At 48.0% G+C, this 26,473-nt stretch overlaps 5 protein-coding genes across 5 annotated transcripts; 2 read left to right on the top strand and 3 right to left on the bottom strand.

Annotated features, from left to right (window-relative positions):
* Positions 1-3,676: 3,676 nt before the first annotated feature.
* Positions 3,677-4,006, bottom strand: F5891DRAFT_960545 (uncharacterized protein; the record flags this gene model as incomplete). The annotated part of the gene is made up of 1 exon (XM_041375742.1): positions 3,677-4,006. The coding sequence occupies one exon, from the start codon at positions 4,004-4,006 to the stop codon at positions 3,677-3,679; it is 330 nt and encodes a 109-aa protein (XP_041220782.1).
* A 4,919-nt stretch (positions 4,007-8,925) lies between these two features.
* On the bottom strand, positions 8,926-9,659 carry F5891DRAFT_1059585 (uncharacterized protein). Its single transcript, XM_041362838.1, has 5 exons — positions 9,519-9,659; positions 9,336-9,466; positions 9,210-9,285; positions 9,084-9,164; positions 8,926-9,033 (listed from the first exon to the last, which is right to left on the bottom strand). The coding sequence occupies exons 2-4, from the start codon at positions 9,459-9,461 to the stop codon at positions 9,103-9,105; spliced, it is 264 nt and encodes an 87-aa protein (XP_041220783.1). The 5' UTR covers positions 9,462-9,466; positions 9,519-9,659; the 3' UTR covers positions 8,926-9,033; positions 9,084-9,102.
* A 1,906-nt stretch (positions 9,660-11,565) lies between these two features.
* On the bottom strand, positions 11,566-11,994 carry F5891DRAFT_960477 (HSF-type DNA-binding-domain-containing protein; the record flags this gene model as incomplete). Its single annotated transcript, XM_041375735.1, has 4 exons — positions 11,566-11,706; positions 11,756-11,809; positions 11,856-11,922; positions 11,972-11,994. Coding segments are annotated over 4 exons (285 nt in total), but the record flags the coding sequence as incomplete, so codon positions are not given.
* A 747-nt stretch (positions 11,995-12,741) lies between these two features.
* F5891DRAFT_984416 (uncharacterized protein) lies at positions 12,742-16,429 on the top strand (the record flags this gene model as incomplete). The annotated part of the gene is made up of 13 exons (XM_041377430.1): positions 12,742-12,781; positions 12,832-12,900; positions 12,958-13,268; positions 13,317-13,367; positions 13,414-13,687; positions 13,734-14,617; positions 14,667-15,026; positions 15,178-15,207; positions 15,241-15,383; positions 15,438-15,757; positions 15,805-16,095; positions 16,309-16,337; positions 16,379-16,429. 13 exons carry the CDS (start codon positions 12,742-12,744, stop codon positions 16,427-16,429), a joined length of 2,853 nt encoding a protein of 950 aa, XP_041220785.1.
* An 8,418-nt stretch (positions 16,430-24,847) lies between these two features.
* F5891DRAFT_984417 (uncharacterized protein) lies at positions 24,848-26,264 on the top strand (the record flags this gene model as incomplete). The annotated part of the gene is made up of 8 exons (XM_041377431.1): positions 24,848-24,936; positions 24,990-25,133; positions 25,192-25,300; positions 25,347-25,540; positions 25,589-25,721; positions 25,777-25,905; positions 25,952-26,097; positions 26,147-26,264. 8 exons carry the CDS (start codon positions 24,848-24,850, stop codon positions 26,262-26,264), a joined length of 1,062 nt encoding a protein of 353 aa, XP_041220786.1.
* Between the last annotated feature and the right edge of the window lie 209 nt (positions 26,265-26,473).

Here is a 26,473-nt window from a genome sequence, read left to right on the forward strand (position 1 = left end):
GGGAGCTGGCAACGCGACGTTAAGTATAAATTAAAGCCCACAAGCTTGGCACACGTACTGTTTCGAAGTAAGCAACGTGGTTGCTCAAGTGACACGACGGCTTGCAACGGCGATACTTGGACTCGTTCCCGAAGTACATGTATGTAGGCCAGAGCTTAGCAGTTCCAAATGAAGTCAGTTGCGTGGCGTCTGACCAGAACATCAGAGCAGCCACCACTCGGGGTAAGTCACAGCCTGGTTCCCCTGGCGATTCTTGCAGTTGGCTATGGGCCTCATGGAAACACGCAGACATGTACAGATCCCCGTGTATAAGGACTTCGTCGTCTAGATGCGGGGGGTTCCAACGAAGCTGGTATGGCTCATAATGGAAAAGTTTGTCATCTCGAGCGTTAGCGAGCTTCTCCCGTATGACCGCCACCAGGGAGCGATGGTACAAATTTGCAGCTCTGTAAAGTCGAGTACCTGGTGCATCAGAAGTGCGAGAAAAAGGAACCTTAATGGAAACCGGTGTGCATTTCCATCCAGCATCTTCGTCTTCCCATTCATCTCCATCTTCCTCGTCGTACTCATTCATACCCAGCTGGCAGTTAATCTTCTTCCAATGAGTAGACGTCACATCGGCGACATTGAATGTATTATCGCCCAAGATTCCAAGCAGTTTAGTATAGTCACTTTGCGATTTTTGGATCCCCTGATTCCAATACCAATCGCCAAGTTGAAAGGAAGAGCGGTTTGGATAGGGGTGGTACTGAGACTCGCTGCTCGAAGTAGTCAACGGATGAGTTTGCTCAGAAACTTGGGAGCTGCCCGGTAAAAGCGAGAGGTCTGCAAGAGTTACATACTCTTCCGGATCGTGGGGTGGCGGTTGCGAGGAAAAGTATTGACGCACCAGCCCAAATATATTTGGAGGGGTACGAAAAACCGTGCGCGCGTGCAAGGCGGGTCGTTGACATAAAGTGACTACAGATCCGACAGATTCCGGAGGTTGGTTTCGCACTTCCCTGGGCACCGTAGGTGGAGGTTGTGGAAGTACATCCCTATATCTCAGGGGCAGCTGGCGGTTCTGACGTCGCGATCTCCGCCGTGCCAAACTAATGTCCTCTCCTCCGTCAATGTCTCCTACTTCACAATCTGGGGGTGTAATCCCTCCTCCAGAGGTAGGCCGAGCAGGATGGACTCCAGCCTCGGAATATTGAGTGGCCGTAGAAGCATTGGTATCATCCGAGCTAAGGGCAACGGGCAACGCATCGGGCACTTCCCTCGGCGTTTCATGCACCTCAAGAGGGCCGGGTGAGGTGCGCGCCCTTTTTTTGCATCCTACAAATTCTTTAAAGGAAGATAGAGCCGATGACAATCGCTTTTTCGTGTGAATACACGAGCGCTGATGTTGGCTGAAGTAGTTTTGGGCAGTGAAGATTCGCTTGCAGGCGCAGGTATAACTAGATGACATGGAGGGGTGACCGGAGCATGAAGCCTGTTATCGTTTGTGATTTTAAATTGTTGATGGAGTCGCATGCTCGTAGCCAAGAACAAATGAGGATGGCACGACGCGGCAATTACGGTATGGTACACTGGTAGCCAAATACGCTCAGAATGGCGCGGCTATTGTCATTTAGGCAGCCTGGAACCGGATCGCGCAGAGATCACCGAACGCCTATATAACCTCCCATGCGAATTCAACTGGGAACCGCTTGACATGTCCGTTCCATCTTCTCCATGCTCTGAATGTTCAACGCTCGCATCTCCGGAATTCGAAGCTGACCCCAACGTCGTAGGGTTGCTAGTAAGAATCCTAACTGCGCGTCATGGTATTCTTCATTACCATGGGCAGACGGGGGAACTATCAACGTATTTATGGTAAATTGAATGTTTTCGGGAAATCGGTTCCTCACTCACGATGAGGCCAACCCTACAGGCCAACCAATCGGCGTGGACTAAAAATCCACCCTTCACAATTTGCAGCTTATCGTCAGACGCACGTTTTTCGATATCCGTGTTGTCTTTGCGCAACAGGTGACATATATGTCGAGGCATCGGTCTTTCAGCGACCTAGTGGAATGGCCCAAGGGCAGTACGTTGCTGAGTGCGCGACCAGCACTTGTGGTTATATGTGTAAGGTGGTCCTAGAATTAAGCCTGATGGACAGCTAATATTCAATGTAGTGAATGTGGAGAAATTCATCGGGATACCCTACGTACCGGCAATGTACTATCCCCGAAAAAAGTGCCCTTACTCGCACTAACATTTGAAATGTCCTCCCGCCAAGTGACGTCATGTCAAAACCTGGATACGTTGAATCTACAGCCTTCATTAATATCCTGCTTATACAAAGAGGGGGTAGATCTCACGATCATCTCATCCACTTGCCCGGTAGTTTGCGTAACCGTATATCAGAGGTACACACGGCACGCTGATTATTCATTGTATCTAGTACTTTTGAACCGTATGATATCACAAATTCAATCGTGTGCTACAAACAAATCTAACTATTCGGAGGTTTGCTATGGACGGTGAGAAAGGTGAGCAAAGTGAAGCAAAGAGGACTATATACGGATTGACTTTGTGAATCAAACTCCGCCGGCAGCATCCGCCGCTCACCATAATCTCCTGGTGATGCATCAGTTGAATTCGTCTAATTATATAGACCTTTAAAATTCCCTACAAAGCTAACTATTCGGAGGTTTGCTATGGACGGTAAGAAAGGTGAGCAAAGTGAAGCAAAGAGGATTATATACTGATTGACTTTGTGAATCAAACTCCGCCGGCAGCACCCGCCGCTCACCATAATCTCCTGGTGATGCATCAGTTGAATTCGTCTAAATATATAGCCCTTTAAAATTCCCTCACATTTACAATACTACAAGCGGTTGCACATTGATTCATAGTAATAGACGTCTGTATACTACGTTAGCCATTGTCTTTTCCTCTCCTAGGCCCTTCCGGCTGTCAGTATGTTTCGTCATTGTCCGTGTGATTTCACATCAACAAGCCAGAGGTGTGTCGACAAGGTTGTGCAGGAGGTTTGCTATAATCAAAGTTCACGTTACACCTTGTCCAACACTTGAAAACGGTGAAAGGTTGTTACAATACGGTGAGTGCAGTTAGAGAGGAGAAACAGATATGCGCGACAGATAGTAGGAATAAAGGCAAAACGAATCTATGGTTGATGGATGGATCTCGCGACCTGCAATGTCTGTTGAGTAAAGGTTTCAGCTAAATAGCAGGACGTCTTATGCTCTCAAGCAACATGGTAACTTTGGGTGCGACGCGAATGAACTCCTGTGCGTGGAAGCCCCCATTATTGACTAATCGATTGGCCAGACGACTGATACCATGCTAGAACGTTATCCAAGGCTGAAGAGGTTAATTGAGCAAAAGATCTTGACTCGCGAGTAAGCCTCGCCATTGTTTGGTGCACTCGATGATCGAGTTACACTGCTGGAGTACTTATTGGATACAGTCGACTCCACGTCTAGAACCGACCTAAGAAGCACATTGAGTTATAAGTACGTGTATTACGATGCACAGCCAACTTTAATACAAAAAATGCGTGTAGAACACACAAACGCGGATGAATTCAGTGTATGTGTCAGATTCAAGGCACGGGCGGCGACCTTATCCGAGAACACAGTATAATAGAGGAAAGGGTCATCAAATGCAAGTTACAAAACCAAACTCACTTGCTCGCGTCGGTAACATGAGACTCCGGTTGAAAATCTTGAAAAATAGGTCGTGGGTCTGTGGGGCGAGATATCTTTGGCTTGCGTATGGCCACTGAACTGGTGCTACATCGAGGTTCACCTGCACTTGACGCCAAGCGTGGATCAGATGGCTTTCGGAACCATCTTGAAGGCTTGGAGAGCAGGTGAGCAAAGCCGGATGGAGAATTGAAACGTGCTTGAGGGAATTGAAAGTGAGCAGGAGAGGTCGGGGTAGAAGAAGGATGCACTGCGGCATCCTGGGAGCTGAGAGAGTTGAGAGCAGGAGTGCCACGTCGAGGTGGCATATTGTAAACAATTAAAAACGAGCGATGAAGGTCTTGAGGGACTGAATTGTGTTACAATTTTGTCGATGACAACAGTATACACCTATGTTGACGTAAGCATGTTATTACCAAATAGAAGAGTACTCACATTCCCTGTAGAGCCCTAACACGCTAAACTCCTCACGTAGCTCATCGCCGGTACGCTTTCGGTCGACCATGAAAAATCTCGGTCGTGATCTATGACATGTTCTACCGAATACAGGAGAAAACAATGAAGTGCTCCAGAAGGATGCGAGTCATTACTTCACAGAAGCGATCGTCCTTCACTTCCACAAAGAGGTGGAGAAGCAAAGAGCTGAACCAGTGGGTATGGGCGTCGGGATATCGTAGGTGGAGAACCATAGAGCTCAAGAGGTGGTGTTGTCCTAAATAACGCGTCAATCTATGTCATATGAACTAGTAGATTCGTTGGACTCGCCTTCAACATCTAAATTAGCAGCAAGATACTATAAAGCAACAACGCCAGGGTCGCTCGCGACAAATACAGATGAGCCACTCCTCGCCTTGGCCTGAGCAACTGACGATACTCCAATGTACATGACAAGGGAGTTTATCAATGACAGGTTGTACGATTCGGTTGAACTCTCTGGCACGCCGGGCAGCCTCGAGCGATCTTTGAGTGTTGTAAGGAATGAAGGGGTTCCACGATTAAGGAGGTATTGATCAAGGTTGTTGCGGAGGTCAGCGCTTTTGAGACCTGAAGCAAAGTCTGATAGAATGGGTGGTATCGGTCCCATTTCGGGAATCGAGTCAAATTTGATGTTGCGTAGATGGGGGTCAGGAAGGATGATAGACATAGGGAACGCGCTGAGGATGATATTGCGAAGCTGGATGCAATGCGGAGGGACGGCATCGCAGAGACCGAAGTAGTATTCGCTGAGGAATTCTGGGAAATCATGAAGAAGGACGAGGAGGAGTCGGAGGGAGCCGCGATACAGATCATGAGATGCGAGTTGGAGATCAGCCTCTTTCAAGAACGGAGCCAAAAACTTAAAGAGGGAAAGAAGGAGCTTGTGGAACGCAGACCAGCCCTAACGGAATCGAGTCAAAAAAGGTCCTCTAATATTGAATTATAATCTCACCTCCCGGTTTTCGGATAGCAGCAGTTTTGGCATGAAGAGTCGATGTGAAACAAGACAGAGCCAAGAGAATGCGAACCCAGGAAAGTAAGTGGGTTGCAGAGAACTGAAAGTGTCACTGCGATACTGTGAGCGATGATAAAAATAACAACTGGAGAATGGTTTACCTGATGGCGATCAGCAGAGAGAAATAAGCTGAGCCTAGATGTTCTGCGATGGAGTGCAGGTCGCTAATGAGACTGGAGAAGAATCCGAAGAACGGCTTCTGTGGAAATCAAGATAGTCTCCGCAGCAACGGTATTGACATTCAAAAAGTATAAATGTACGTTAGCAGAAAGATCGGAGTGATGTATGGACTACACCTTTGGACAGCATTATAGAGGCATGAAATGAAAAGACGGTATGTGAAGGTATTAACAGGGTTGACAATTCAAATTCAAACTTTACATGTTGGCTTGTGCGGACTGTGTCGATCACGGCGTGCTCCCATGGAGGTCGCGATTGTGAGTAGAAAGTAACTGAGTCGTTGAGTTATATTTTGGTTTCAGCTTGATAAATAACGAGGTTGATAACGGGAAAATACATGTAAGAGCAGTAGCTTGATTTGGTGAACAAATTGCTCTTGAACGAAGATTAGCATACACTGTGACATGCGGAAAAAAAACATACGAGGGGTACAGACACAACAGTTGCCCCATCACCGGTCACCTGCAAGCTCTCGATCTAAAATAAGAAGCGATGCAGAAGGTGGTCGAGATGCAGCACAAGCGACGAACTAGAAGCTGGAAGCCTGTAATGGTAAAGACAAGGAAACAAGGGAGCACGACCCCAATGAGGTTGCGGCTGACCCGGACCGGCGACAACCGTGAAACTTTTCGCAAAAACTCTTCTACTACTACTAGGTACGGGAATCATGACTCTGCACTATGATAGTATGATTCATATGAATCACTGAGTCCTGAAGCTTGAAGGCTTGAAGACCACGGAAGTGCCCATGCACGTATGGCATATGCATGATGTTGTCTTGCTGCTCGTTCAACTGTCTCTCCCGTTCACAGACTGGGCTACCCAGAAACCGGCTGCTAGTGCAACTTCTACGGAACATATTGTCGACAATCAGAATTTGATTCTAGTGGGGAATCCAGACACACCGGTGTCTTGGCCGCACTTGCCACAGTATACCAGCAACGACATCATTGCATCGCCAGGCGTTCAACCAAGCTTCTGAAGGAGCGCATATTCATACATGCAAACCCAGTCAGCAACGTCTATACGTTATGCGAGTGATGTTTGCTATAAGGAATGCTTAATTCATTGGGCGCCAATGCACGACTGTCATTGTCTGACCCCGTATACTAGCCCAGAAGTAAATTATCATTAGATTCAAACCACCATCCCTAGCCTGAAATATATGTAGTTACCATTAACTCAACTATCAACCAGATTGCTTCTGCGGTCCAGAAGTCCCGCAGCTCCGCTCTAGTTCTTCGTTCCTAAGACGCGCTGTGGCAGCTTCCAGCGCCCTTATCCGATGTTCTTCCGTGGTATCGTTACCTCGAAGGTCTGTGCCTCCTAGAACATGAACAAGTGCCTTGGAGCTGCTTCGTAAGAACACAATACTGAACTTCGCTTGCAAGCTGAATCATGGAATCGACTTCGGCTCGTGTCTTCTTGCCTTTTTCAACTAGAGCCTGGAGCTCCGCATCCATGGTATATTCTCCACGCAGAAAAGCGTTCACGAGATTTTCTTTGATCAGAAAACGCGCCTTGACGGACTTTTCACCTGTCCAGTCTTCCCTGTGGGTCTGACGCTCCACGAAAATCTGAGGGATGATGTTCAGTGAGCTCCACAAATAAAGTCAAGCACACTGGCCGTTTTCACGTCTGTATCACCGTACCACCGGAGACGGATAGCTTCAGCACCCTCTGTCTTCTCCAGTCGACCGAGGTGAAGTTCAAGATCTTCATTGTCGAAGTATGTCAAAGTAATGGCTGCAAAAAGCGTCGACAATACATCCTGTGATGATTCGGAATCAAAAACGTACCAGCATCCTTCTGTTCGAATTCCTTTTCGGCATTGAAGACTATAAAGAGAGATAAATCGAAACAAGTACCAAAATGCACTCCCACTAACCGAGAACGGGTAGATGTCGTAAAATAGCCAGTTTTAGTGGAACCAGGTTATCTGGATGCACCTAAAATTGACTAGTTAGTAAACATAAACGTGATAAGAAAAATATTTATTACCCAATACTTTGTCGTCTGACGTACAAAGGCGCTTTGGTTCCTGCCTGCGCTTGAATCGCCCTGTACAGGATATCCTCGAGTGCGGACCAGGTCATAGAGCTTGGATAACTTGACGATCAAGATGTCCCAATTGTATTTATAGAAGGGCTCAAGATAGTGTTGAATAAACGTAGGTTTCAGCAGAAAATTTGTGATTTTAGATCAAGGATGACACATCAGGAAATTCAGAAAACGCACATCGTGTTTCTATGGCGATGACTGGTGAATTGGTATAAGGCGAGAGGCATGAATGGACGTACCTTTGAAATTTTAAGAAAACCAGTGATATCTAACTTAGTGTACAATGCCAAATCGTGAACATCTGCTACGAGGATAGCGGCTTCTTCTTGAAGGCTGTGAAAGAGGTCTTCGAGTGAGGTATCAGATTGGTTATCGACAATCATCATCATCATCGGAGCCCTTGTCGGGTCCATAGTCCGAAGGGCGTGCTCGATGCGATCCTGGGTCAGAGGAATGGGCGTGGAGCGCCTCGGATGAAGATGGAGAAGATTCTTGAGCGACGAGTTTTTGAACGTCCTTTTCAGCATCCCGTATACGGCGAGATAACTCGGCGGTCTGGACAGCGTCAGCTGAAGCAGAGGAATGAACTGAACTTTGATTATTTACCTTTTGTTTCTGCAAATCATAAAACTTTATCGAGCTCCTGTTTCAGCATGGCGGTGAAATCACGTTCATCTTTGTCGTCCCAGCTGTGAGAGGTGGTGCGAGACTACCCAGATAGAGTGGATGAGTGTGGCTCGAGCAGTTTGGAGAAGGATTTACCTTGAGTTCACGTTTCAACAAATTGTAGTCGATGTAGAAGGGTCTCCATTCATCATAAAGGTTAGTCTGTCAGAACAAGAACATCTAGTTCGCTTCACCTAATTTACCATACGCAAAAATGACGCACCGTGATCTTCCTTCCAAACTTCACAATGTGCCTGTCAACGACTAGCTGGGAATAAGTGGAAATCCTTTAGAAAAGAGCGTTCTACAAGTCTGCGGCGGTAGCTCACCAACACGGAACAAGGAGAAGAAGTTTGGGCGTTAACGCGTTAATTTCTACAATATAGATAGAAGAGGGTAATTGAATTTCTAGAAAGAAAGGAACGTGGCGGGACAACAGCCCGTCTAAAAAAGGAGCGTTTGATGTATGTAAGTACTCGTGTCTAAACACTGCGTGTTGTCCAAAAATTCCGATGGCTTAGAGATGGCTGAGAATCTGGGGGTACCTAAGGTTTCAGCCACGTCGAAGCCATCAAATATCAGCCGACTTCTATGGTATCGGAAATCTGACTCTTTAAATTACCACCGGCGTCGACGATAGCTCGAACTTAGAGGTACCCTCACCTACGTCTTAACTACCTTACAGTGACTTCTACCTGAGGTGTGTTTTGCGTGTTGTACATCTACAATATATCAGTACGAAACGTTTGACATTACCTCACCTTTTCTTGGAGGTATGCAGTCGTTGTGCCAGTAAGTATTCAGACCAAGGTGCGCAGCGGAGCTTCAATTCATCTTGCCTTGAACCCTTTAACAACGATCTTGACGATGTCGAGCAGCGACCACACACTCCTAACTCTAAATCAAGCATCCACCACTTAGCTAGCATGTCACGGTGTAGCCTATCTCAAGTTGAATAACACTCCAATGAACTCAAGATCAAGCAGGTCGATAATTCTCCGTCTCTCAATGACAAGGCGGAATGTTGTGTACTTTCCTTTTCAACATGTCTGCCTGCCGGGTCAAAGGTAATATTGTTCATTGGCTTCTCCGGAGAACTGACCAGTGGCCAGAGCTATAATGGGGTACTACAGGAGCTAATTTGAGCACGACGGAACCAAGAAGTATTATGCATTGACTCAATTCTAAGTATGTATTCGATCCCACTAGTTGTGCATGCACTTATGACATATTGCTAGCCCATGGCCGTGAAACGTGCCTTCCGTTGGGATGAACCCCCTCTCAAGACTCAAGGTGACATTTGCAGTCACTATGATATCACACGCTGACATTGAGCTGAGTAGGAAAACCCGTCTCTTGCACATCTACTGTAGGTACCCGTCGTCATAGAATCCGAGTACAAGCTGAATTAATTTGGACAGCTACTCCCGACGTAATTCATCTCGCCGCTTCACTTAATGTTGTCGAGCGCCCTCACGTTCTGCAGTATATATAGCTGTAGCTAGCTAGCAGCATGTATTCGCTGGAATATCTAATAAATTTCGCAATTTCTCAGATTTAAATAATTGAATGTCTGCAGCTGGATATATATATATTGAATATAATATGATTATTGTGGTTTATTCAATGTATATGCAGTATCGTTCTGGACCCATAGTAGCAGCTGGCTGGAACTTGATGGCCAAACGGTGTCTTCGAGGTGGTTGAAATCCGGAAAATCAACCGTCTCGAAGCCGGTTTATACCATAGGTCCAGAAATGGCTAAAACTTGACCCTGGGGTCACATTCCAGCCAGGTATCTACCGTCGGAAATTTTTGATAACACGCAGTGAAAGCAGTTGGGGTAAGCGCATACAATATGTACTGGGATTGGGTGGTCGTATATAGGATTGGTCTAGTACGGATTGAGCGTACATCGTGGCGTGGCGTGGATGGGGTACAGGTCCCCTGGCGTAGCAGTAGCGTGGCAAAGGAAGTGTGGCAAAGAATGTATGCCGGGTAGAAGGGAGGGGGAGGGGGAGGATGTGATACTGATAGAAATATACAGATAGAAGATAGGTGATACGACAGGCGATATCGATAATAAGTTCTGAAGGAATACCATTTTTAAAGGAAGGAAGAATAGCAAGGATGGAACAAAACAAAAAACACAGGAAAAAAAAGAAGGAAAAACACGCAAGCGTGAAGACGGAGACAAGTAACAGTAAAAAACAGATCAAAGAAGGAAAAAAGCGCGGCACTTTCAAACACCAGGCATGAATTCCCGTCGTCGATCACCTCCCATACCCGCTCCCGCTCCTCGGCCGCCCCCAATTCGCAGCAAGTCCACCAACGCCAACACCCCCACCAGCACTCGTACCAGTGTTCTGACCAGTAACCCACGTAGGCGCCGAATCGCTCCTCGCCCTTTGATGTTGCTGCTGCTGCTTCTCACCACCACTCCCACCAACGTCCATATCCAATCCAAACTCAAACTCATATCCCCCTCAACATCATCTTCTCCCCCCATCGAAGCACCGCCAAGTCCAGAGACAGACCCTCCCACCATAGGAGAAACCATCGGAGATCCACCACCCATCGAAGACCCAACACTGCCCACACTAATGACACTCCCCGTCCTTCTCTGCCTCTTCTCCCTTCCTCCTCCCTCTCGCATGCCGTGTGCATCTACATCAGGAGTGGGCATCAGGGTGATACTAGGCTGGCACCCGTGTCCGTGTCGACCAAAGGCAGAGAACTCGCTGGAGGTGGGAGAGGGGGTTGATGTGTGCAGGGCGTACTGGGGAATGCTGAGCATTGGGACTGATGGATGATGGCTGTGGCCATGACCCTGAGACGAGTGCGAATGGGAGGGGGAGTGTGCATGTGAGGGGGATGGAGAGGGGGCTGAGGTGATGTAGATGTTGGGGCTGTGATCGCTTGGAATCGGGCTTGGAGGGACTGGAGAGGGGGAGGGGCTTGGGGCATTCAGGGCGTTGAGTTCTTGGATTAGCGTTGGTGATACTGCGTGTAGGGTTAGTGACGAGTTGATATTTAAAGGGAGAAACGCACCAGATCTGATCGTATCGCATAGGGTCCTTACGATCCTGGTCAATTTCTCCACTTTCCGTCGTTCACGGCGCATCTCGGCACCTGCCCAATTCATCCAAGCTTCGCCTCCTCCACCCATCCCCATACTGAAACCAGGCGCCATGACATTGAACGAAAACCCCTCCTCACTGCCATCTTCATCATCATCATCATCTCCCCCGATATGTAATTTCGGGGGGGGGGGGGGGGGGAGGTACTAGCAGATTGGGAGAGGGTGTTGGCTATATGAGAAGGGACGCGTCCGCCTAGACGTGAGATCTCGCGCCAGAGGGCCTTGTTCTCATCTCGCATGTCATTTAGAAGACGAGCAACTTCGCCGGGGAGTTCAACGCTAGGGGTTAGATTAACTTTAGTTGTGTGGTGGAGATTGAGCGGAGCTTACCGGCCACGTTCGCGAGGATCAGGCTCAAGAGCCTTGCGTTTGATGGCGTCCAAGAGGTCTGGGCGTGCACGGAGGAATTTGGGATGGCTGAATTCCCAAGTTTGAGATGTTGTAGATGTGCGTTGGGCGCGTGGTGTCTGTTTTATGAAATGTTAGATGATGAAATGAGTGGAGATAGGTACGGACTCCGTTGATTTTGTGAAAGCCATACATGTTGAGTTGGCGCACAAAGCTTGAGAACTGTGGAGATGTGAGTTGTTTAAATAGTGGTGAAAAGAAGACTGACGTTGTTGTGTTTGAAATGAGAGCCAAGGATGCTCCTGCTGAATTCGCCTACGTTTGAAACGACGAAACTAGAAAGATGGAATGAGACAGAGAGTGAGAGCGATGAATAGGACTGACCTTGTTCCGAGTTCAGTCCATGACTAGCCGGTGTGAGCGGACCTTGTGAGGAAGGTTCGCTTATTGGAGGGGGTGACGAAGCTGTTGTTGTTATGATTGGATGCGGGAGTACGTGCCCTCCATAAGAATGAGAGTGTCCATGACTGTGATTAGTGGGTGGCGGAGGAGCGGTGTTTGTGAGACTTCGTTTACGCGGTACGCTCTTTTCTACTGCCAATTCGCTTGATGAAGTAGAGTGGAATCCGGTGCTCGGACTGACGCTGTGCTAGTAAGAGAGATGAGTCGTCTGTCGGTTCAAAATTGAATTGAAAGGTGGGAGGTTGTGGACTAAGATGAGCTGGACTGAAATTTGGAGGAGATACAGGAGTTATAGGAGATACACCATGATGACGTTTGCAAATCATAGTAGACTTGTCGTCGGGAACACTTCTGGAATATATCGGGAATTGCCGACTGGGTTTAAATCATAGTCATTCTGTATATCAACTCTTCCCGACCTCCAGATTAACTTCTTTCCGACCTCTAGAGTACCATATATACCATGTTCATAGCATACTACTATAATTTAATGTCACGGGGATTACGCGTATTTTCACACTTTATATACTTCGAAACATTGTCAAAACATAATATTTAGTAGCAACGTTTCGAGTCGCGATCTCAGCATTTGTTTAGTAAGCTAAATTAGTCGTTCAATACAAGTACAGAGGATATGCAATTCCGCGCTTCTTGTCCGCTACTATCTCGACTTCCTATTCATAGATAGGATAATGGAGAACACAGATAATCGAGGTGCTAGGGACATAACATGTAAGTTTATAGGTTCGTTATGTTCTGCAGAAATTAAAGGTGTCGACTAGACGGAATGTCCAAAAGCGCAGCCTGTAGCGATGATGACCATGCCCCGAGTCGCATGTCGACTAATGATCGTGAGTTTTGATCAGATGTCGAATATATTGTCACTCATGAGCCTGTGTGTCTGATAGGAAATTGTCGGGCAGCGCCATCGCCGTTGGCAGATGAAGGCGCATGGCGAATTCTTGAACAGTTCCTCACTACCGACATGACGTACCCTCAGATGGAAAATGCATTTTCTGCGTACCTCGGCGGTCGATACATCGCGGACGACTGGAAGGATGCTAGAGACGCGTTATTCTCTGGTGATGGCAATGACAGCATCGCCTTAGCAAACCTTTATGCATTAAAGGCCAAGCACATACCCCTACCGTCGTCTTCATCAAGGGTAAACAGCCGCCTCTCAAGCACTCCCATTCAACAACCGCGTAAACGTCCCCAAGTAAGTGTGTCATCATCTCTGACGACTGTTACTAAATAACAAATATAGTCGAGGACGGACTCAAGCACTCGTGTTCAACAACCGCGTAAACGTCTCAAAGTAAGTGAGTTATTATTCTGACGAATTTTATACTAAACAAATACAGCGGAATCCGTACATCATTACCGAAGCAGATGAAAGTGAAAGAGAAGAGGTAGATGTCGAAGATGAGGTCGAGGTCGAAGATGCCCCTTCTGTGCGATTGCCGAAGGTTGCACACTTTTCTGGACCATCAGCTAAGGATAGGTTGGCTTCAGCATTCGATAACATTTTCGATAGGATCGGAGAGAGGCGATCCTTCTCATTAGAGACTCACTCTTGCAAGGCCGCTTCATTCTCCCGTGCAATCGAAGGCAGAATGTACCTCCTCCATGTTCAGAGTATGTTCATTCTTAATGATGTGCGACCTTACTTATTGTATGCCAGGAAATGGCGCAGATTACATCGCTGAACACCTTAGGAGTCAAGGATTTCCCGTTACGGTGTCGGCTTGGGCAGCAGGCCAGTTGTATGTTGTTGCAGATAGCCCTAAAGCTATCTCAACGTCGCTTCCAGCCTCACATAGTTTTGCCGTTAAACAATACATTCGGATTTCAGACGAGGAGCGTCAGGCAGTCGAACATTTAAGGTCCAAACTTCCCGACCCAGGGTGGGTGAGGATCAAATATGGAAAGTATAAGGGCGACATGGGATACGTCTTTGATTCTGATCAATCCAATGGTTTTGTTACCGTCTTGATCGCTCTCCGGGACTTTCCCTATCCCATGCCTGGTCATTCTGTGGCCCTACTAGACCGATCCCGCCTCCCTAATAATGATCAAGCCGTTCGCGACATTATCCGCGATGGAAAAGTCGCGGGATGCTCTTATAAAGGCGAACTATACTATATGGGACTCTTAGCGAAACAATTTCACCGTGATCGCCTAGAAATCGTTGCATCTCCTCATGCTGATGACATCCGACTGCATATGCAGTCTGGGTGGGACACACCCTTCGTCAAGAAAACGCTGTTAGCGTTTTCGATGCAATTCTTGCGCGCAGGCGACCCTGTCAAGATCATTGCAGGAGGAATTTGCTCAGAGGCCAGTACAGTCGTCTCGACGGATCACGCTATTGGCTCCGCGCGCTTGGAAATAACCCTCGATGGACATCGAAGAGAAATTGACGTTCGGCTTGAAGATATAGAGCGTGTCTTTCGTGTCGGTGACGAAGTTCGAGTTGTTGCAGGTCCATACTTGGGTCTAGAGGGGCACATTATTCAGATATGTGATGATGAGTTCCACGTCTGTCAAGCAGTCTCCAAAGAAGAGGTTAACTTCATCTGCGAATCAAAATAACTAGCTAACATTCATTATATAGGTACTCGTTTCGAGGTACTACTTAGATCGTTGCCCATTGCATCACACATTTCAAGCGTCGCTACCCACACGGCAACACTTCGAGCCTTGCCCTGAGTCCGATTCCATAGAAGTCGGGGATCACATAGAAGTGCTTGCAGGCGAGCACTGGAGGAAATGCGGCGTCGTGGAGTGGTTTTCTATGGGGGGCACCATGCTGTGGTTCCGGGATATGAACTTCACCTTGGCTGGGGATGATGTGAAATCTAGTGTCGTACCGTCAAGAATTCAAGTTCCTGCGACAGTTGTTCGGCGGACCAAGCTCCCCGATACCCTCAAGTACACACAGGAAAGGGGCTATGATGTGAGGCCCGGAGATGTCGTGAGTGTCGTCCGTGGGTCGGAGTATCAGAGGAAAGGGGTCGTGCGAAGCGTTGACTTTCCAAACGCTCGCTTGACCCTTCTATCTGATAGTGATTACTCCCTCGTGAGCATCGATTAATTCGGCTCAAGCATGTCTGACACTGCTAAAGATTGACGTCCCAATCGGATTCGTGATCAAGGTATGCAACGTGAGCTTGGATTCCTTTAATAAGGTCATTGGCCAAGAAGTTTTCATTGTTGGGGGCGAACGGAAGGGATACCGAGCTACGCTATACGGCGTCGGTTCAGAGACTTGCAGAGTTGCTGTACATGGGCAGCCGCGTATTACACTCAGTCGCCAGGACGTTGTGACTAGGTGAGAGCGCCGCGCGTATACTTTCACGGTGATTAAGTTGTTAATGACTGTTAGCTATGGAATGAGATTGAATGGTGCGATGCTGGAGGGACCGGACCTGGTTTCTTTCTGTAACATCCGGAGAAGATCCTATACGATAATAAAGCAACATCGAAGCATTGCCCCCCCACCTATCCAACTTCCAGCCAGTTCTTCGACCAGCGCAGATAGTAGCTTGCCGTCTTGGACTTCCTGGACCGACAACCAGGAGGGTACTGCATGTCACGAATCATCGAACATCACACTCAGCTCATCGACATTTGACCCCTGGATTGTCAATCCCCAGGACACCCAGGATAATATTGATGCTAGAGCGGAGAAACTCCGAGAAAATGGTGGGTTTTCTTTGGAGGAATCAGATGTTTTGCTGATTGTATGACAGGCCCTCTACCTTGGTTAATGGGCAAGGAGTATTCTTCGACGTTTCTCCTGCATCACGCCGTGTTGAAAGTCTCAGCGGGCTTCATGGGAGGCAGGTTACACAAACGGTTTGTGTCAATGGCTTGTCCCGACCCCTTTTGCGGTGCGAATGGACCTGCACCCGAGGATTGCGTCGCTGTATTCTGCACATCCAGTAATGCAGGTGCCGCGCTTCAACATTATCATATCCCCGCCAGGGATCTATCTCCAGCTCCTCCACGTAAAAAAAACCAACTCGTCTTTGTTTTAGAAGGTGATTCTTGTGGTCGTATCTTTTCTGTCATGAAGTGTAATGTGAAGAAGAACACTGTTGAGGTTGCCATCTCACTTACGACTAATATCACTCTACGTTTCGATCAGATATGTCTTGTGGAAAAGGCACAAACATGATAAGATAGAGTACATATTATACTTACTCGAGCAGTCATGAATCTATTTTTCCAGCGTACAATACATTCTCGCACAGGTGCCTGGCACTCTTTCCGAGTCTTCCTGGTATGCCCTCCCCGTGCCGAACTTCTCACATGCTTTCCCAGGCCAAGAACTCCGGAGAGAACCCAGGAGAAGAAGCACCTTGGGGTATCTGAGCGAGGTCAGGTACCAGGATGTCACTGGGCATATGGCGTTCAAGGTTGTCGGCACGATAATACTCTTCCAGCCATCTATACCTGTACATGATCACCTTATCCGAGAGGTCTGCGATACTCTTTTCTGCCTTTGTTAGCTGTTCCTTGACTCGATGTAACTCGGATCCTTCATGTATAAATTGTTCGCTATTGCCTAAGTGAGCCTTTCGTTAGACGCTGCGCAGATCTAAATTTCAAAACCTCACTCATAGTCTGCGTTCCTCTATGAATAAATCCGTTATTTTGATGGGATTCCCTGCACGCGGTGGGTCTTGTTGCAATTTTTTCTGTAACTGCATTACTCACTTGAAGTCAGTGCCAACATCAGAGCTACTCGGTATGTGCACCGGGGAAATTTGGAAGCTTTAGGTGAACCTTCCATGAGTTTTGTACCTGTCATATCCCATATATTCACGCTTCTCTTCCGGACTTCGGACCCTGAGATCCGGTCCGGTCCGATGTATAGATCCGCTTCCGATCCGATTTACGATAAGCTTTCTAATTCATTTCCTGTTTCATATAACGTTAAACACAGCCTATTCGGTATTTCCTCTTCCCGGTGTTTCGGTTATGCTTATTACCGGTATGATTACTGATCCGTTAACCTATGTCTCATTTCCGACTCGCGTTTGATAACCTTTGCACATGCTTCGTACATAGCCTCGGACCCTTGCTTACTGATACTTCCGTTATCCTCATAGTATATAAACTCGTGTATATGTCCTGTAGTACCTCAGTTCGAATATCATCTTAGTTTGTCCTCTTTCTGTCCTCCGGACTTGAGTTCTCCTTACTCTTGTCACTCTCCGAGACTTCGGATAGATTCCGATAGTCTATATCCTCGGCTCTACCTTCGGGTAGTCTTTACTCTGTTAGTTTCTAGTTCGGATACGTCCGGATTAGCCTTATACGCGTTTCCGATATCCGGAAGACTTCCGGATATACTACGAGACCCGTCCGGACCTTCGGACGCGTTATCGTTAGTACTTTGAAATAAGGGACAGTACTTGGGAAAGGGGCACAGCGTACGAGCTGAGGCCGAAGTCCTTCGGATCCGATCTTACGAGAGTACGACCTTAACAGTATATTCGAACTCACACCTTTCCAAGTACACTTACTCATATCATGGCTCCTACTAAAGTAAACCAAGCCGCTTTGCACGCTGTCGGACTTTCGTCCACCCGACGCGATCCGACATCCGTAGTTAACGCCTTCACCAGTTTCTCTCAGCGCCGTGTATCACGCGGTCCTGCTCAAAGTATTTCGCAACTCATGAATCGTCCGCATCCGGAAACCCCTACGCGCACTCCTGCTGGAGGTGATCCGGATGACGAAGGACCTCCGGACGATGAAGATACTCCTGGTGGAAACCCTCCGGATGACTTCGGAGGTGATCCGGATGATGAACCGGATGACAACGATGATGAATTTGACGGGTTAAACCCACAAGACCGTGTCATGCTTCGGCTTTCTCAAGCCATCGACAATCTCGCACGCAACAATCGTCGTCCGACCTCGTCCGAAGATTCTAAAGTCAAGATCCGTGAGCCCGATACTTTCGATGGCACTGAGCCTCGGAAGCTTCGTGCATTCTTCGTCCAATGCGAGCTCCACTTCCAAAGCAAACCCAAAGCCTTCCGTTCCGGACGGGCAAAAGTCAACTTCGCCCAATCCTACCTTAAGGGTATGGCACTCGAGTGGTTCGAACCGGATCTCCTAGCCGACGAGGACGATGATCGTCCGGATTGGATGGATGATTACTCCGCGTTCATGCTTGAACTCCAAACCAATTTCGGACCGCACGATCCGTCCGGAGATGCGGAAATGCAATTGGAGCAACTTCATATGCGTGACGGACAACGCATTAATAAATATGTTGTTGAATTTCAGCGTCTTGCTTCACAAGTCCGTGGCTGGGGTGACGGTGCCCTAAGACGCCAATTCTATAACGGACTTCCGGCTCGTATCAAAGACGAAATCAGTCGCATGGGTAAACCTTCCACCCTTTCCGAATACAAGATCCTTGCCCAGACTATCGACGCTCGATACTGGGAACGGAAGGGAGAAGTCGCCCGCGAAACTAAACCCACCACCTCCATTCCTCCTAAGCAAACCACGTCCGATCGGACGAATTCCAACTCGTCCGGACCTTCGAGGTACAAATCCGACAAACCCGCTACTTCCGCATCATCCTCCGTTTCTAAACCTCCGGACCTTACCTCCAAGTTAGGAAAGGACGGGAAGCTCACGTCCGAAGAACGTAAGAGACGGATGGATAACAAACTCTGTCTATTCTGCGGTGGACCCGGCCATTCGGCTCGGGAATGCACCAAGTCTACTTCGCGCGCTGCCAAAGGCCGCGCTGCAGTAGTAACTCCGGAAGACAAACCGGAGGCTTCGGATGAAGCAAAAAAATAGTCCGCAACCCTCCCGACTCCGCATGGGATGAGGGTTGCGTTGACTCTACCCGTGCAACGGAGCTACGTCTCAATGCTGTTTCTCTTTCCGATCCGAACTCTCTTTGTCCATACGTTTCTATTCCTACTTTTCCTGATATTTCTGATTTTCCTTCACTAATTGATTGTGGTTCCTCTCACTGTTTTATAGACTCTGATTTCGTCCGAAAAAATAAAATTCCTACATATCCGATATCTCCGCTTTCTCTCCGTTTGTTTGATGGTACTTGTAATAATATGATTTCCGAAGCTATAGATTTGCCTATCTGTTTTCCGTCCGGTGTAGTTACCTCCGATACGTTTTACGTTACTCCGTTGGATTCTTCTTGTTTTATCGTTCTTGGATATAGCTGGCTCACCCTACACAATCCGTTGATTGACTGGGTTTCGGGCAGCATCGATTTCCGAACGACTTCTCATGGAATGCCTTCGACACCTCCGACGTCGCTTCCGTCTCCGGATCCGCATCCTCCGATGGAAGATTTACCTCCTCCGACTACATCCGGAACCTCCGCTGATAAAACCATCCCCAACATTTCCTTGATCAATGCGGTTGCCTTTTGCCGGGCCTGCAAATTGGAAGGATCGGAACAGTTCAGCATCTACCTTCGTCCGACCGGTGTAGACCTCCGGTCCGCTTCCCTTTCATCCGATCCTCCGGACCTGTCCGGAATTCCTCCGGAATATCACGAATTCTCGGATGTGTTCGATAAGGGCAAAGCTAGCCAACTTCCTCCTCATCGTCCCTATGATCTCAAAATCGAGTTAGAGGAAGGAACTAGTCCGCCCCTCGGAACCATTTATTCTCTATCTGCAGTTGAGCTTGCAGCCCTCCGGAAGTTTCTTGATGAAAATATTTCCTCCGGACTCCTCCGTTCCTCATCCTCTTCTCACGGAGCTCCTGTCCTGTTTGTCAAGAAAAAGGATGGCTCCCTTCGCCTCTGTGTAGATTTCCGTGGACTTAACCAGATTACCAAGAAAGACCGATATCCGTTACCTCTCATTACCGACCTCCTAGACTCTCCGAGCCGCGCTAAAGTCTATACCAAAATCGACCTCCGATCCGCTTATCATCTCGTCCGGATAGCGGACGGAGACGAATGGAAGACCGCGTTCCGAACGCGTTATGGCTCATATGAATGGTTGGTAATGCCGGAAGGTCTCACTAACGCTCCGGCTGCATTCCAACGCTTTGTCAATAGCGTGTTTGCTGATATGCTGGATGTATGCGTTATCGTATATCTGGACGACATCCTCATCTATTCCCAAGACCTTGCATCCCATAAGGAACATGTCCGAGAAGTCCTTCTCCGTCTCCGAAAACATCGACTCTATGCTAAACCCGAAAAATGCGCGTTCCATACCACATCCGTTGAATACCTTGGTTACATCCTATCTCCGGACGGCTTGACCATGTCGTCCGAGAAGATCCAGTCCATCGTTGACTGGCCGGAACCTCGGAAAGTTAAGGATATTCAATCCTTCCTCGGATTCGCAAATTTCTATCGTCGATTCATTTTCAATTACTCGGACATCGTAGTTCCGCTCACCCGTCTTACCCGCAAGGGGGTTACTTGGGATTTTTCCGATGATTGTCGGAAGTCTTTTGAAACACTCAAGAAAGCTTTCACGTCCGCTCCGGTGCTTACGCACTGGATTCCGAATGTTCCGATAGTCGTAGAAACCGACGCCTCTGACTACGCTATAGCCGGAATACTTTCCATAGTATGTCCGGACTCAGAGCTTCGTCCGGTGGCATTTTATTCTCGGACGCTTACCGCTCCGGAACTCAACTACGACACTCACGATAAGGAACTTCTAGCCATCCATGAAGCTTTTCGGACGTGGCGACATTACCTTGAAGGCTCTGCCGAGCCGATAGACGTTGTCACGGACCATAAGAACCTTGAGTATTTCTCTACCACAAAACTCCTCTCTCGCCGTCAGGCCCGCTGGTCGGAATTCCTCCATCAGTTTAACCTAGTCATCCGTTTCCGTCCCGGAAAACTCGGAGCTAAACCGGATTCCCTTACTAGACGCTGGGACGTCTATCCCAAAGAGGGGGATAAGGACTACGCTCGAGTTAACCCTCACAATTTCCGTCCGGTATTCACTTCGGAACAGTTAGCTTCGTCCCTCCGAGCCTCAACTCTAGTAACTCCGGTTCTTAGGGCAGCCGTTCTGATTGATATCGACCAGCTCCGGAAAGACATCCTGACCGCACTTCCTAATGACCCTATCGCATCCGAACATCTTCCGGAACCTTCGGATCCGAGATGGACGGTGGACGATAGTGGTTTCCTCCGCTGCGACAACCGTATATATGTTCCGGAATCTAATAATCTCCGTCTTCGCGTCCTCCAGAATACTCATGATCATCCGTTGTCCGGACACTTCGGACAGAACCGGACGCTAGATATCATCCGACGCGAGTACACTTGGCCAGGAATCCGTACCTATGTCAAAGACTACGTCAAGTCTTGTACTTCCTGCGGCCGAGCTAAGGTTCCGAGACACAAACCTTACGGATTGCTCAAGCAGTTACCCATACCGGAAAAGCCTTGGAATTCTATATCCATGGATTTCATCGAGCACCTTCCGGACTCATCCGGCTTTACAGCCATCCTCGTCGTAATCGACCGTCTATCCAAACAAGCTATATTCATCCCTACCCACGACACCATTACCTCTCCGGATCTCGCTCGTCTATTCGTCCTCCACGTGTTTTCCAAGCACGGAGTTCCATCCCATGTCACTTCGGACCGAGGAACAGAATTCGTATCGCATTTCTTCCGGTCCTTAGGAAAAGCATTAGATATGGTCCTCCACTTCACGTCCGGATATCATCCGGAAGGAGACGGACAAACCGAACGAGCGAACCAAACCCTTGAACAATACCTCCGGATATACTGCAACTATCAGCAGGATAACTGGTCGGAACTACTTCCCTTGGCAGAATTCGCTTATAACAACGCTCCGAGTGCTACTACCGGAGTATCACCCTTCTTCGCCAATAAGGGATATCATCCGAACCTATCCGTTCATCCGGAACGTGACCTCTCATCCGCCCGCGCACGAGACTATGCAGTAGACCTTGACGAACTCCATCAGTTCCTCCGAGAAGAAATGGCCCACGCACAAGAAAGATATCAAGGACCTGCAGACGCCAAACGGAAACCTGCTCCGGATATGAAAATCGGAGATCCGGTCTTCGTCAAAGCAAAATACTTCCGATCCACCCGTCCGTCCAAGAAACTCTCGGAAAAGAACTTAGGTCCGTTCGAAATCATAGCTCGTCCGGGTACGCATTCTTTCACCATCCGACTTCCGGATTCCATGCGCTCCGTACACCCAGTTTTCCATGTCTCGCAATTAGAACCAGCCACACTCAATACCATTCCTAATCGTATCCAATCGCCTCCGCCTCCGGTCGAAGTCGACGGAGAACCCGAATATGAGATATCCGAAGTTTTGGACTCAAAATTAGACCGTCGGAGAAGACAATGTCAACTCCTATACCTCGTCCGATGGTCCGGATATGAAGGAACGGACGAGGAGACTTCATGGTTACTTGCTACGGAGCTCGGTAACGCATCCGAACTAGTTTCGGACTTCCACGCTGCATATCCGAACAAACCCGGTCCTATTCAACTTTGAAGTACATAGTGTGCATACGAAATACAAGTACATTTAGAGAAGAAGCATAAACGGACCAGAAATTCCTACATCTCCATAGACCCATCCGCCTCTCCGGATCCGCCTGCATCACTTCCGGACGCCCTTTCCATCACCTCATCTTCCTCCTCCGGACCCGGAGACGTCCGAAATCCCTTCCGAATATGTCCGAACAACATGGCTTGAAATTCCCTCTGTTGCTGAAGGAACAGCTCAATTCCGGAGCTCATCCGGTCCGCTGCAGCCCTGCTGCCTTCCGCCGCCTGAATACTTCTCTCCAAAAGGGTGTTAGTCCTAGCCAGCTCCGCCACTATACTGTTGGCTGCGGCCACCCAAGCCTGATCATCGTATTCCGTCTCCATCTCCTCCGGATCTTCAGGAGTCGGACTCTTCTGACGTTTCTTACCTTTACCTTTCGGAGATGGAGATCCGGCAGCATGCTTCCTCTTCTTGCCCTTGGGCACCTTGACAGTTCCGGGTCGTCCGGGGCACGTAGCCTTGTCCTTCCGGCAGATATCGCAAGACTTGACCTATCCGGACGTCAAAACACCCGGATCCGAAAAAAAAACACGGATTAACTCACCAGAGCATTGCTCTCCGCATCCGTCCAAAGGCAAGTCCGGCCTCTGTCGCTGCAACGCTTGCAGGATCCGTCCTTGTCAGCGGAAATGGCACGAGACTTTTCATCCGTCAGGCAAAGCCATCATAACCATCCGAAACTCACCATTTCCTCTACTATCTCCCTGCGCCGTTTGTTTTCTGCCTCCACCCGAATTTCGGACTCTCGAATCCTCTTAAGATCCTCCTGAATCTTCCGTTCCTCTTCACGCTTCCGCTCCGCCTCCTGACGCTTCCGAATCTCCTCCTCCTCCTTCCGAGCCGCAGCTTCAGCGTCCGCTAGTTGCTGTTGAAGCTCCAGCAGTTTCTGCTTAGCAGTCTTCTGAGATCCGGAGGTGTTGCCAGACATTTTCGATAGAGCGTTATAGAGAGTAAAAAGTGGGAAAGGAAGAATCATCCTGGGACGTCCGCCCTTGAGTATACCTGTCCGATTCCGAACTCAGACGCTTCTCCATCATCTCGCGATAATCTCGTCCGGTCCGGACCGATGGTTCTTGTGCCTCTAGGGATCGGCCCTAAGGGGGGGATACTGTCATATCCCATATATTCACGCTTCTCTTCCGGACTTCGGACCCTGAGATCCGGTCCGGTCCGATGTATAGATCCGCTTCCGATCCGATTTACGATAAGCTTTCTAATTCATTTCCTGTTTCATATAACGTTAAACACAGCCTATTCGGTATTTCCTCTTCCCGGTGTTTCGGTTATGCTTATTACCGGTATGATTACTGATCCGTTAACCTATGTCTCATTTCCGACTCGCGTTTGATAACCTTTGCACATGCTTCGTACATAGCCTCGGACCCTTGCTTACTGATACTTCCGTTATCCTCATAGTATATAAACTCGTGTATATGTCCTGTAGTACCTCAGTTCGAATATCATCTTAGTTTGTCCTCTTTCTGTCCTCCGGACTTGAGTTCTCCTTACTCTTGTCACTCTCCGAGACTTCGGATAGATTCCGATAGTCTATATCCTCGGCTCTACCTTCGGGTAGTCTTTACTCTGTTAGTTTCTAGTTCGGATACGTCCGGATTAGCCTTATACGCGTTTCCGATATCCGGAAGACTTCCGGATATACTACGAGACCCGTCCGGACCTTCGGACGCGTTATCGTTAGTACTTTGAAATAAGGGACAGTACTTGGGAAAGGGGCACAGCGTACGAGCTGAGGCCGAAGTCCTTCGGATCCGATCTTACGAGAGTACGACCTTAACAGTACCGCGCACCATACTGAACCACTTACCTAAAGGTGACGTTACTTCCAACTAGAACACATTGTCTCAAACCCTGTTGAGAGGGTGAGCTTGACGTCTGAGGTGTCACCGGTGCGTTGCTGTGCATAATATGATGTTGATTGTTACAACAGTGCCGACTCATACCTTATATATATGACACGCGAACCAGAGTCACTGGCGGGTGACATAATGCGCCATCGAAATTATTTATGAGTCTAGGACGCCATCGTTACCTCGTTCTGATCCTGATGGCCTACACATAATACGCCATCCATAATATGTATGGTGTAGTGCGCAAAGGCTCGCTTTTTTAGATGCTGATGGCGCGCTTGGATGTATAAAACTTCTCATTTGCTGCTTGTATCAGACTTACCTTTCCCCCCCAATCCAGTATGAACGATGACGAGAATGATACCTCTCCTGGCGAATCTTCACGCAAGCGCAGTGGTTCAGCACTTTGTATGGGCCCCCGTAAAAAGGCGTAAGTGGCTTTTCATGTGCTGAAATGCATCCTTAGTGACTTTTCCTGGTTAGTGCCTCATCAAATCCCCTCGTTCTCCATGGTCGGCACTTTGGTCGGACGGTATTTGCATTATGCAATTATCCTTCTCTCCTGACTGGAGGCATACTCCGACTCGAGGAGTTACAAGACTCTTCCATAGAAGATTATCCTGTCGAGTAAGTGGGATTATGACGGTTTAATGTCGATTGTGTCTAACTATACTTTCAACTCCAGTGTTCGACGGGAGCACAGGGTATTCTTGGAGCTTTTAGACTCCTATCCAGGTCTCTTAGAGCGTCTGACGGCCGGTGAGGAAGAAGATATCATCCACATCGGAGAATTGGTAAGTCTTATGTGTTTAAAGGGTATTCGTAGTCACCTTCTTATAGATGGGCAAGGGAGCGTCTGGTGCGCGAGGCGATGACACTAAGACCCTCAAATCTGCCGTACTCGAATGGCTTATGCCAAAAGGACAGCCACTCATCCCGCCCCTCTCCCGAAATATTAAGTCCGACCGTGGATTCAACCATGAAGTGACTGGTGCATTGCTCTGCCCCACAGGCCTTGATTGGTCAAATTCAGAGTAAGCCTTTCCGCCATTCAGCAAACTCATTATCATAACCGTCCCCAGAACCAAAAATAGCCTTAAAAGTGGTGAAACGGCGGTCCGTGGTGACCAGTGGCCTATGTTTTTATATTCTGGATATGTCTATGATCCCGAATTTCCATGGCAGGGTTTATTAAAGAGCGAGATTCTCATCTGCGTGAGTTTTACATTGTAGCGGTAAAGTTCTTGTTTAATGCCGTTTCCCTTGACAGGGTTTCAAACACGTATTTACATCTCCAAGCTCCGTGGAAAAGGAGCCCAAAGCTACGCGTTCTGGTAATGCGTACCTCCATGGCATGAAATCCGTGACAAAAGGTTCGCTGGCTTATATTGCTACGCAGGTGCGTTAAAATTGGTTATGGTACCCCCCGCTAATTGTTCCTCCAGGTTCGCTTTGCATTGAGCTCCTCCTCTGTATTTTCTCGCACGGACACGGTCACAGACTCAGAAAATTTTTATCACAGCATTCTCGACCTGTTAGAGGATCTGGATGAAATTGAAGAAGTAGCTGACCTGATGACATGGTGGACATGGTTCGCAATATATTTATTTGTCTTCGAGCTCTACATTAACACTCAACAGTCGAATTTTTCCGAACTCTTCCTCTTCACAACGAACCATTAGCAAAAACAGCGCGTTATCCAAAATTCGAGAAAAACGCGCTGCCCTTCATGCAATGGCCAATGCTAACACTAATTAATTTGTTGTTTTATTATGTTTGATATTGTTCTGTATGCCTCGTAGTCAATAGATCGCTAATGCTATTGATGAATGCTCTGTCTATAAAGTCTAATGCAGCATGATAAATTATTCTGTTAGAGTTTGTAGGTATCAACAACTTGCTATGGTGAGATAATTTGGTGTCGCACCCTGAAAAACTGTTGTTGATGGTACATTCTGCCATCAGAC

This window comes from Suillus fuscotomentosus, assembly GCF_016647785.1.
Source record: "Suillus fuscotomentosus strain FC203 chromosome Unknown F5891scaffold_69, whole genome shotgun sequence".
In the NCBI taxonomy this organism is placed as follows: Eukaryota; Fungi; Basidiomycota; class Agaricomycetes; order Boletales; family Suillaceae; genus Suillus; species Suillus fuscotomentosus.